The sequence below is a fragment of the Argentina anserina genome, chromosome 5, assembly GCF_933775445.1.
Source record: "Argentina anserina chromosome 5, drPotAnse1.1, whole genome shotgun sequence".
NCBI classification, from domain to species: Eukaryota; Viridiplantae; Streptophyta; class Magnoliopsida; order Rosales; family Rosaceae; genus Argentina; species Argentina anserina.
This window is the reverse complement of record NC_065876.1, coordinates 19,961,154-19,973,375: the sequence shown is the minus strand read 5'-3', so window position 1 is coordinate 19,973,375 and position 12,222 is coordinate 19,961,154. Positions and strand designations below refer to the sequence as shown.

Below are 12,222 nucleotides of genomic sequence, written 5' to 3'. Positions count from 1 at the left end.
TTTTTGTCGTATAGCGGGATATGTCATAAACGACGCTAAAATTTTGCCAAAACGGTACATTTTTACGTCTAACAATAGCTAAATAAGAGATTTACGTTTGTAACCTTTAAATTCAAAATAAGCGGATAGAGATCTGCCATGTGACTGGTCCCACTTCGGCGTTCAATTACGCCGGCATATTCTAGCCGTTTCTCTTCTCCCACTTATTGCCGATTGTATTACTCCGGCCGGCATGTAAAAGAACGTTGTTTAGAAATTGGGTCGTAAACTCGTAATGCGCAAAAAGAGCGCGTCTTTGTCACGCTCCATTTCCTAGTTTGTACTTTGCTGTGACACCAACCCAGCAGCCAGAATCTTTTCGTCTTTATATATACAGTATATGCTTTTCTCTTGGCCTGCAATCGAATCATCGGCCGCCAGAAATGAGGAGGAACAGAAACTGCGACTTTGACCAATCAGTACTCACATCATCCCTCAATTTAGCTCAATCAAGAACAACTCTCTCTCTCTCTGAAGTCTGAACCCAAAAACCCAGTTCATCCCAGCTAGCTGAGTCAAGCATGATCAAACTAGCTGAGTTTCTTTTGCTGTTGCTGTCTCTCTCCCTCCATCTTCCTCCCATCTCCACCCAATCAACCAACACAACCAACACAGCCACAAGATCAACATGCCCCATGGATCTAAGCTATGTCCTCAGAATCCCCTTCAACTCCTCCTCCTGCCAAAACTTCAAAGGCCCTACCAAAACCCCACAAATGGACATCACCCAGATCCCCTGCTGCCAAACCCTCTTATCCCTCTTTGGTGTTGCCCTCGCCCAACACCTCAAAGAAACCACCCTCTTCCAACTCCCCGACCTCTCCACCTCCAACTCCTGCCTCCTCAATTTCCAGTCCAAACTCACCTCCCTCTCCCTCCCTCCTTCTCTCGTCTCCTACTGCTTTGACCCTTCTCAGTTTGTCATCGCCCCCAACATCTGCGCCCGTATCGTGTCCACCCTAGACTGGGTCTCCAAGCTCAACGGCACCACGGCTCTCGACTCTGCCTGCCGCTCGGACCTCACTGATCTCTCCTCCTGCGATGCTTGCGTTGCCGCCGGCTTGAAGGTTCACAAGCAGCTGATCGTTATCGATGGTAACTCTTCTCACTCTAGAGATTGTTGGTACTTTACTATTCTTTATGCTGCTGGTATTATCAATGAGCTTGGGCCCGAGAGCGATGGCGCTGTGTCTTGCATTCTTGGTGTGTCGATGGATTTAGTCTCGAGCAAAAAGAGCAACACTGCTCTTGTTTTCGGCCTCACCGGTGCTGGAGTTGCTGTCTTTGTTATGTCTAGCTTGTTGGGGTTGTATTTTTGGTATGACAGGAGGTGGAGGAACAAAAGGGTTGTTGGGTCGAGAATGGATTCCGGTTTTGATTTGGATGAGAGAGAGTCTAGGATTAGAGTTAGACCCAACACGGGTTCCATTTGGTTTAAGATTCAGGACCTTGAGAAGGCTACTAATAACTTTTCGCAGAAGAATTTTATCGGCCGAGGTGGTTTTGGTGTTGTTTACAAGGGTGTTCTACCTGATGGAACTACGGTTGCTGTCAAGAAAGTTATAGAGTCTGATTTTCAAGGGGATGCTGAATTCTGCAATGAGGTTGAGATTATTAGCAATTTGAAGCATCGGAATCTGGTTCCACTTAGAGGGTGTTGTGTGGTTGAGGGGGAGGACAATTATGAAGAGAGGGGAAGTCACAGGTACCTTGTATATGATTACATGCCGAATGGAAATCTAGATGACCATCTGTTTCTTTCTCTGTCTACTAGTCAGAGTGGAATTGCAAGGAGGCCCTTAACTTGGCCTCAGAGGAAGGGCATAATCTTGGATGTTGCCAAGGGTCTAGCTTATTTGCATTATGGAGTGAAGCCGGCAATATATCACCGTGATATTAAGGCAACAAACATACTACTAGATGTAGATATGAAAGCTAGAGTGGCGGATTTTGGGCTTGCTAAGCAGAGTATGGAAGGCCAGTCTCATCTAACAACTCGAGTGGCAGGGACTCACGGGTACTTGGCCCCTGAATATGCTCTTTATGGACAGCTGACGGAGAAGAGTGATGTTTATAGCTTTGGAGTTGTTGTTTTGGAGATCATGTGTGGGAGAAAAGCTCTGGATCTGTCCTCCTTGGAATCCCCTCAGGCATTCTTGATCACGGATTGGGCTTGGTCATTAGTGAAATCTGGAAAACTTGAAGCGGCCTTAGAAACATCACTATTGACAGAGGGGGACAGTCTCAATTCAAATCCAAAGTGCATAATGGAAAGGTTTTTGCTTGTTGGTATTTTGTGTGCTCATGTAATGGTTGCTTTACGGCCTACCATTTTGGATGCACTAAAAATGTTGGAAGGGGATATTGAGGTGCCACCGATTCCAGATAGGCCAATGCCTCTTGGTCATCCTTCGTCTTATGGCGACGGTAATACTTTCAGCATATCACCAGCTTTGAGCGGGCCGAGATTATATAGTGGAGACATGCTCAGGTAATCAAAAATGTTTGTTATTGTATTATTCCTATACTTGAACAATGTAGAAATTTAGACGCCTTGTACCTTCTAATCTTTTATATATCAACTAGTTATGTGGAGAATGAGAATGTAAATACATATATATAGGAACTCAAACCAACAATAGGCCATACTGTGATCTCAAAATGTGAGGACAGGGCTTGTAGGATGGGCTAAAGTATGTTTTATATCACTATCTTTTGATGTTACTAAAATACTATTGAGACTTGTTATGATAAATGTGGTGCAAATGAGGTCTAGAAAAAGGTATAGGCAAATATACCATTTATATTGATTGAGCCATATTGGGAAGCAAAGCTGTTGCGAGAATGCGTCGGATAGCAAACCATTGGATTGGACAATAATTTGATCAGTGAAGAGTGAAGACATGTCCTATTTCTTCCGTAGTACAAGTAATATTATGTGGAAATGATTTTGATGAGAAGTTAACTCTGCATATAGCTGTACTTCCGATTTCCAAGTTTTGCAATATTTAATGCACGGTTCAATGTTATTTGGTACTGGAGATCTGTTTATCACCTGGTTCATGTAGCATGATTGATACTAATGGATACACAACAGGTATATCAGAGAATGACAAATAGAGGGGTTACTTGGATTATTTATCCCATGGTTCTCTCCCAGCAGGTCCGAGTTGAACGCCCTGATGGTTCTCTGCTCTTTTTTTTGTGCCAAATACTTGGCCAGAATCATATGCAATCTTATAAAGAGGGTGATTACAATGTGCAGTTGATACTCTTTGCTCAATGCAGCAAAGGAAGGTCTTCATCTCCGTTTAAAGTGGCAGTGGGATTCTGTCATAAGCTCAAATCTCATATACAGAAGTCAGATATCCAAAAATCTATTGGATAACTTTCAAATTACAGCATTAAAATACATTTTGACTATAGGAAAAATGTGTTTGCATCTTTGATCAATTGTAGCTTTGAATAGATATCTTTGCTTGAGGACCACCTTGGACGTAAACGAAGGTGCACTCGGCACCAGGCTGCAAAACTTTCTGCCATTGAGGAAGTTCATACGTATTCTTTTGTGGAGTTGGAGAGAGACCCCATACCGGCCCTTCGAGGTTTTCAAGCACCAGCTTCACATTCGTTATCGGTTTCTGGGATGTGTTCTTTAGTACCACCCTATGTCGATAATAACTTGTTTTTGCATCAGTCCATATGCTGGTTATAGAGTGAAGGAATTTGATAGGAGTATCTGCAGAGGATGAAGTTTCAAGTCAACAACCTGTGGTTGAGCAGAGCCTAACAGGTTTTTGTACTTGATCGCCTACTGTATATAGTATTGGTATGGCAAAAGAAATGGATGAACAATTACCTGATGTTTTTGGAATAAGTTTTGTTTCAGTGGGATAGGTGCTTAGTGTGGGTTTGTGTGATTTTGGTGATCCTCTGTTGTAACCTGTAATGTCATAAGAGTTAATTAAGTAGCACAACATTAGAAGTGTAGTGTAAACTTTGGATTGGTAATTTTACACTAATCATGACTGATGAGAATCATACCACCATTTAAACTCTGTAGCTTGGAGAAGAGGCCTACAAGGGGACCGGTGCCGGAAATGGTAGGCTCTGTCCCTTCATAGTTGGAGCGGTCATCAGAGAAGTTGTCATTCTGGTCAGGGCCTCCCACAAGTGCCCCATAGATGACATTAGGATTTCCCTCAGTGCGGTGATACCATTTCTCAAATCCTTGCACACATCCAACTGCAGAACTAAGAACTGTGATAGAAGGAATCGAAGCGTCTCTGTGGTGTACATGAACCGGATACTTTGCGCCATACCCAACTATGTAGCTAATGGACTTGGGATTTTTACCAAGAATGTAGTCAGCTTGTGACTTTGCAAAGTTGAGGACATCTTGAGGTTGAATTTGTCCTTCCGGACAATTGAGCTTGGTCTTTGCATTAGAGAGATAGTCAGAGTAAACAGCTAGAAGAAATGATGCAGAAGTAACATACTGCAAGTTGTTCCATTCACGCACGTACAATAATCCCCCTGGAAATCAGGTTGGTTTTTTTCGACAAGATTTTAGTATCAAAGTAGTAGAAGTGGCAGAAACTGATGACATATGTACAGGCCGAGGAAACGAACCAGGAGTTTTGCGGACATTGTAGCCATCATTCTTCTGCAGACAAGCACAGGCAAAGTAATCTGCTTTGGCCTGGTATTGTTTCAGTGTGGAAGTATATGCACCACCTCTCCCTTCTAACAAAACCTACATTGATAATGTACAGTAGCTCAAAATCTATGTTTCGAGGATCAGACTTTCTATATTTACATTCTTTGATCTGTATATAGATAGATACCTTTGTGAGAAGCGTTTGGACACCAGCATATTTGTTATCCCAGGAAAACTCTTTGACTGACCATCCAGTTCCACCCATATAGACGGCGTTGTCCGCCACATACTTGAGGTAGTAGTCATCGTTGGTTGCTTCGTAGAGCCATGCTGCAGCCCACAGTAGTTCATCCTTCAGTACCAAAATCATAGCCATACATGTACGTTAAGTAACTCATAAGCTAAGCTTCTTAGGTATAAAAAAATGGGAAGAAAAGAGAAAGAACTTACAGAGTAACCGGAAGAAGTGTAGAATTCCTTAGCATCCTCGATGCTTTCATCATATAATCCTCGGAATCTATCTGCAAATGTGAAAAGCTGCAACAGATTCCAAAACATATGTTAAACTTATTGTGTACGTATAATTGTTTGAATTTTTAGGCGATTGAAGAAGGAGAGAAAGAAACCTGTTTTGCATGAACTAAGAGGAGACTGGAGTAGGAAGAGTTGTATGGCTTGAAAGCTATAGCAGCTGAGGCCAAGGCAGCTGCAGTTTCACCAGCAATGTCTGAACCAGGATGATTTTCATCAATTTTGTAAGCCTTTCTTGGAGTTGTCATATCCTCAGCGCGCTCCCAACAATAGTGATCGGAGTTCCCATCTCCCACCTGATCGAAAGTCCAAGCAAATAATTATCATTTTGTATGAGTATTTAGATAATAAACAACAGACCTCTAAAGCTCAGAGAATGCATGATTGAGTGTTAAAGAATGAAATGAAACTATGTCAAACTATCACGCATTCATGCATTGTGTCAACAACGTACACAACGATGATTTCACGTATACTTGTACATATCAACATATAACTTGCTGGATAGGTCACCAAACTTCATCTAACTGTGAATAATATATGGGGATAGATGTTGAAGTATACCTGTCCCCAGAGAACATTAGGCTGTGGATGTGCTTTCATGAAATAGTCAGTGCCCCATCTAATGGCCCATAAAGTCTGACCTAATTGATTTAAATCTGTGATCTCCTTCCTGAACTCAATAGCTCCCCATGAAAGCATTGTCACGGTGAATGCCATTGGTAGTCCAAATTTCACATGATCCCCGGCATCATAGTACCCTCCAACCAGGTTTACCTGATTACAAAACATTTAGTAACTAGTCAACATAATCCTAAACTAAGATGAATAAGAAATCTTAATCAACAGAAAGTTAGCTAGCTATTAGGATTGAGTTGATCAGTACCCCTTGAGCTAGGCCATCCTTGAGTCCCGAGTCACCTCGCCACTTGACACGCTGGTTTGGTGGCAGCTTACCGGATCTTTGGGCCTCGAAAAAGAGCAAACTCTTGTCCAGAGCCTCGCCATAGTTGAACTCTGAAGCTGCGGTTGCTTCCACACCAAGTAGCACTAGCAAAGCTAGGGAGACTAGAGTGCAGCTCCTCATGAACATCATCACTAAGGTACGTCGGAAGTAGCTAGGTGGCTTAGAGAATGCAGAACAATGTGTCTTCACTACTGTATAGTCTATACATGAATATGGTATATATAGTTTCTCAAGTCTTGCAATACATTCCTAGCTATATAAAACGTAATAAGAGGGCAAGAGCTTCTCTTTCTTGTTCAAGCTCACCAGACAAAAATAATTTAAGGAACAATAAGATTTTCCCATAACATATAGGTGTAGTCCTCACGTTCTGATATATATTCAACACCCAATACCTTCTTTCCTTTGAGAATTGAAGTAGAGCTCCCCACGTTAGCTGGGATTGGGCATGTTTGACAAACTGCTATTTGCTTAATTAATTTTACTAATGCTCTGTTGGAAGGAGACAAACGAGACTTACTTAATTCCTCTATCCAAAAAGCAAACATTCTTGCACGATCAAGGCATAAGAAACTCAACTCATTCTTCTCAAAAAAAAAAATCTCAACTCGAAGTGTTCTCGAGAGGAAAAACAAAATCTAACATATATGATTAAGATTCATCTGAACCTTGATATAAATATATAGATACGCTGAAGACTAAAATGATTATGATAAGGGAAAATTATTATGGTCAATATGAGAACAGAGTGCACTGCTAACTTGTCTAACGAAAATAAAAGGATCGACCAACCAAGCTAATTGCATATTTGTCAATCAAGAAATAAAAGCATGAAGGGAGTGCACAAATGATTGTTCAAGGTATCTATATTTCTATCTCCTCCTCTTCCTCCTCCTGCTTCTTCAAGTAAGTGCATATAAAGGCTTGAAGGCAGTGCATTAACTAGGGCTGTTGAAGAGCATGTTCAAGGTTCTTGCTCTTCATCTTCTTCTGATCTCTTTGTAAATTTATTAATCGCGAGGATTTCAGTGATGAAATCTCATCTAACAGAAATCTCCTCAATCTTATTGAGGAATTTCCTCGAAGGAGTTTCAAGTGGGGAAAAATATTCTCGAATAACAACTCTAATGAGACATCTCCTGATCTCCTTGAAGAGTGATCCTAGAGTACTAGTTGATTTGAATCTTTTGTCGAGTGACTAAGTATGATGAGCAATTTGTGAAAATATCAATTAGGAAAGAAAAATACATCTCGATGTAAATATAATAAGCAATTAAGTCCGCGTTTATCACAGAACAGTAGCACGACAATTTATGAAAATCGTCGCCCGATTAGTTTTTAATTAGCAAGAAAATTAGTGATGAAGTCCATATTGTCACAACCTTAACGCGACAACTGATACGTGACATATAATTGTTTGAGGAGGCCCAAAAAAGAACTAAGAAATATATAGTCCTAGCTAGGTCTAGCAACACTGTCAAGATCTTCCATGAAAGCAGAAATAGCATAAGGAGGAGGTTCCTCAAAGGTCACCAAACCAAGTGCATGATCGATCAATGCTTCTTCTAGCAAGAGAGTCGGCAGTCTAATTTGGGTTATCCATGTACGTACGAGAGAATATGCTGGCAACCAGTAATGAAAATCCAGGATCGGAGGGTGAAGAGAAAGCTCACCTTGGTTTATTTCGTCCCAGTATGTGGGATGTTAATCTGTCACGTGCAGACTTAAAAATTCAGTTGCACGTGAGGGGGCGTGTTGAAGATGAGAGATCCTACATCTAAGAAGTGACAAAAAAAATAAAACTTATAAGTGGGTGGATAATAACTAATTGTACCGAGACCTTTTGTGATTAAAACCCAACACCAGTGATGTGTCTAAGTTGGGACAATATCGGTACAGTTGGTCCACGGACATTAATCAAGGTGGCTAGCAGAATTAAATTCAATTTCCAAATTTGAGATGTTGATTTTTTTTACCCAGTCTAAGTGGTTTCACTGGTTTGCATTAATCTCTGAGACTAAGTAAACCCTAGATATGTCAATCGTACTTTATATTTAAGAACCTACCTAGATAGTTCCAACCTGAAGCACCTATTTAGCATATGTCCACGGATAATAACTGAAACTGACAAATAAAATGCATCACCTACTCTCAAATACTTATTTAACGAAAGGTCAAGAGCACAAGGCCGGCACCTAAATTAACGTGTTCATTAAGTAGTTAAATTGAAAGGATTCTACGTAAATATATATCCATCATGAAAAGGACAACATGCATCCTCTATATATTCTGGCGAACAACGTCCAACAAGTGATGTGTTCATCGATCACCTCAGAATTACCCTTGACAAAACATGAATGTCTGTATCTTAATTAACATAACTATACTGGAACAGGCTAGCTAGCTAAGCATATGTACACAAAAGAGTTTCCTGTAGTGTTTGATAATGCAACGATATATTACTTTTGCGTACTCAGCAAACAACGACTATATATCCGTAGGAATGAGGTTGAGATCGATAGCCAGGCAATTCCAGCACTAAATTGCAGGCACTAACGTCAAAACTAGACGATGGAAAACAAGAAAGCATTTTCATCGATCTTTTCGTTGCAAGTATGGAACGACTCAAATTGGATTCTTCAAAGAGGACACTCTTCTTGTAACTTTGGAACTGCCTCCTCAGTATTCCAGATACAGCTGGTGAACTCCTTTTTAATTCCCCTCTCACCTCTTAATTCACCCCAAAATAATTGGGACAACCCAAACACCAAAATAAGTACGTGAGAGACACTTCCATCAGATTGATCATAGTGACATAGTCTCCTGGACGTCGAACTACATATGGCTCATCGTCCCAATGACCATCCTCGGCGCGAGACTGTCATCGAAATAGGGCGCCCTAAGCCGGCAAACTTCACTGGCGGGCTAGAGTTTTCGAGTCTCACATACACTGTGACAAAGAAGACCAAGATTGAGGGGAAATGGCTGAAGCAAGAAGTGGACTTGCTGCACAGAATTACAGGGTTTGCACCCAAGGGTTGCATCACGGCTGTGATGGGTCCCAGTGGTGCCGGAAAGTCGACTTTCTTGGATGGAGTTGCCGGGAGAATAGCGAGTGGAAGTCTGAAAGGGAGAGTGTCATTGGATGGCAAGGAAATGAGCCCTAGCATAATTAAGAGGACTTCAGCTTATATTATGCAGGATGATAGGCTTTTCCCAACCCTTACGGTATACGAGACTTTGATGTTTGCTGCTGATTTTAGGTTGGGGCCGGTCACAACTGCGGAGAAGATACAACGTGTTGAAAAGCTCATTCAACAGCTCGGGTTAACGGTAAGTGATCTATTAGCCGGAATAGGCTTTATTGTAAGATATCCACATATTATTCGACCAAATTTTAGCTAGTTACATATGAATTCAGTAAGATAATATGATCATATGCGCGCTTATATAAACACAATAATATGACTATATGAGTGATTACAAGCTTCGATTGACGGCCTGATTATTTGATGAATTGTTTGTTATATGTATAGTGATGATCAAAATGGTAACTGTATCATATATATAAGCTGTTGATAATACACATATACGCAGACAAATGAAAACAAAAACATGTAGGCACGTACATAGAATGGAATGATCGATACCGTTTAGATTGAATGTGATCTCGTTTCTTATTTCCATTTGAGAATCCTCACCACTTGCATGTACGTTGTTAGAATATACAAAGGGATTATACAAAAATATAAGGACGCCCTAATTTAAAGTAGCAAAGTTTGGAAGCATATATATATATATATATATATATATAATTACGTAAATTTCATTTTATATATTTTGCAGTCGGCTCGGAATACTTACATAGGTGATGAAGGTTCTCGAGGAGTGTCCGGAGGAGAGCGCCGCCGAGTCTCTATTGGTGTTGACATCATTCATGGACCTGCCCTCCTCTTCCTGGATGAGCCAACATCAGGTCTTGACTCCACAAGTGCCCACAGTGTCATCGAAAAAGTGCACCACATTGCACGCTCGGGAAGTACTGTGATTCTCACCATTCACCAGCCCTCATCGAGAATTCAATTGCTTCTCGACCATATGATCATCCTAGCTCGCGGCCAGCTCATGTATCAAGGGTCACCGAAAGACGTGACTCTTCATCTCGGCCGAATGGGACGTAAAGTCCAAAAAGAAGAGAGTCCAATTGAGTACCTTATTGATGTTATTCAAGAATATGATCAATCCGAATTTGGAGTTGAGGCACTCGCTGAGTTTGCACGTACAGGTGTGAAACCACCTAAGTTGGCCGAGGGAGATGTGTCGCTTTCAACCATTCTCCCCACCCCAACTCCGCCGCGCCCTAGTGGCCGTGGGAAAGATTTAGGCCTGGAGAAGAATGGAAAGCGGCTTACCTTGCAGACCAGCACACATGTGATCAATGATTTTGATCATAGTGTGAGGAGCCCTTATAACACTTCGAGGTCATGGGCCGCTACAAATAGTGGAGTCGTGGAAAGACTTCAGAGCAGATTTACTCCTTCAAGGAAAACCAAAGATCTCACAATGCAAAGCCCCATGAGCATGAGGTAAATCTTCTTACAAAATTAAGACTAGTACGTACGTACTTTCTCATGCATGTTCAACGCTGTGTGATTAACATGCATGATTTGTTCGTAATTTGACGTAATGAACTAATGTATGTGTATTGATGAATCTTGTGGTGTTTGCAGTGCCTCCCCTGGCTACAATTATTCAAGTGAGATCATACACAGCACACCAACACCACACAGCAGTGATTACACAGTAAATGAAAACGATTATCTGACACCTGAATTTGATCCGACTGCCTCTTCCCACCACAACCTTGGACCCAAATTTGCCAACTCCTTCTTGCCCGAGACATGGATTCTTATGCGTCGCAACTTCAAGAACATCTTCAGAACACCGGAGCTCTTCCTATCAAGGCTCGTAGTACTTACATTTATGGGCTTCCTAATGGCCACCATGTTCAAGAACCCGCCGGATAACAATCAAGGCATCACCAACCGCCTCAGTTTCTTCATCTTCACCGTCTGCCTCTTCTTCTTCTCCTCCAACGATGCAGTCCCCGCCTTTATCCAAGAGCGCTTCATCTATGTTCGTGAGACTGCTCACAATGCCTACCGAGCCTCGTCTTACACCATAGCTGGCCTAATCACTTACCTGCCCTTTCTTGTTCTCCAAGCTGCAGTTTACGCAGGTATTGTCTGGTTTGCCCTAAAGCTCCGAGGACCCTTCATCTATTTCCTGGTCGTTCTCTACGTCTCTCTCCTCTCCACAAACTCGTTTGTTGTCTTTGTAAGCTCAGTTGTGCCCAACTACATCTTGGGTTACGCGGCGGTCATTGCTTTCACTGCTCTCTTCTTCTTGTTCTGTGGATACTTTTTGAACAGTAGTGATATTCCTAAATATTGGAAGTGGATGAACTACGTCTCCACCATGACATACCCATATGAAGGTCTGATAATCAATCAATACCAGACTCATCAAACTTTCGGTCAAAATAAGGATGGTACAAACATTACTGGTTTTCAAATTCTGGACAGTCTTCATATAAACTACGGTGGAGGCGAGACGCTGTCTTCGACGAAAAAGTGGGTGAAGATTTACATAATGTTGGGTTGGACTGTCCTATATAGGATCTTGTTTTACTTGGTCATTCGATTTTTCTCCAAGAACCAGAGGACATAGAAAAGGAACCCATAGAAAATTTACAGGCGGAAAATTCTAAGTTGATGATAATTTGCTTCTTTCTTTTTCCTTTTTAAAAATACTGGTGTAATTTATCATTGAAGTCTTAATATGACGTGCTTCAATTTGCGTTACAATTTCAATCATGTTCATATTATTGCATGAATACATAATTGTTGAGGGGGGTAGGAATTCATAAATGTACGTACTTGTTCAAAATGTAACTCTCAAACTAGCTAGTTCCCCATGTCTCCAAATTTCATCGGCATATATAACAGAAGTTTTCCAGCATTCC

At 41.4% G+C, this 12,222-nt stretch overlaps 3 protein-coding genes across 3 annotated transcripts; 2 read left to right on the top strand and 1 right to left on the bottom strand.

The window, feature by feature from the left end:
• Nucleotides 1-416: 416 nt before the first annotated feature.
• On the top strand, nt 417-3,048 carry LOC126793171 (probable receptor-like protein kinase At1g11050). Its single transcript, XM_050519616.1, has one exon. The coding sequence runs from the start codon at nt 561-563 to the stop codon at nt 2,532-2,534; it is 1,974 nt and encodes a 657-aa protein (XP_050375573.1). The 5' UTR covers nt 417-560; the 3' UTR covers nt 2,535-3,048.
• A 102-nt stretch (nt 3,049-3,150) lies between these two features.
• On the bottom strand, nt 3,151-6,326 carry LOC126793174 (endoglucanase 5). The gene is made up of 9 exons (XM_050519618.1): nt 6,117-6,326; nt 5,795-6,007; nt 5,326-5,526; nt 5,150-5,236; nt 4,887-5,051; nt 4,672-4,795; nt 4,084-4,575; nt 3,899-3,982; nt 3,151-3,778 (listed from the first exon to the last, which is right to left on the bottom strand). Exons 1-9 carry the CDS (start codon nt 6,324-6,326, stop codon nt 3,489-3,491), a joined length of 1,866 nt encoding a protein of 621 aa, XP_050375575.1. The 3' UTR covers nt 3,151-3,488.
• Nucleotides 6,327-9,003: 2,677 nt separating this feature from the next.
• On the top strand, nt 9,004-11,941 carry LOC126793168 (ABC transporter G family member STR2-like). The gene is made up of 3 exons (XM_050519613.1): nt 9,004-9,530; nt 10,044-10,783; nt 10,928-11,941. Exons 1-3 carry the CDS (start codon nt 9,039-9,041, stop codon nt 11,925-11,927), a joined length of 2,232 nt encoding a protein of 743 aa, XP_050375570.1. The 5' UTR covers nt 9,004-9,038; the 3' UTR covers nt 11,928-11,941.
• The last annotated feature ends 281 nt before the right edge of the window (nt 11,942-12,222 follow it).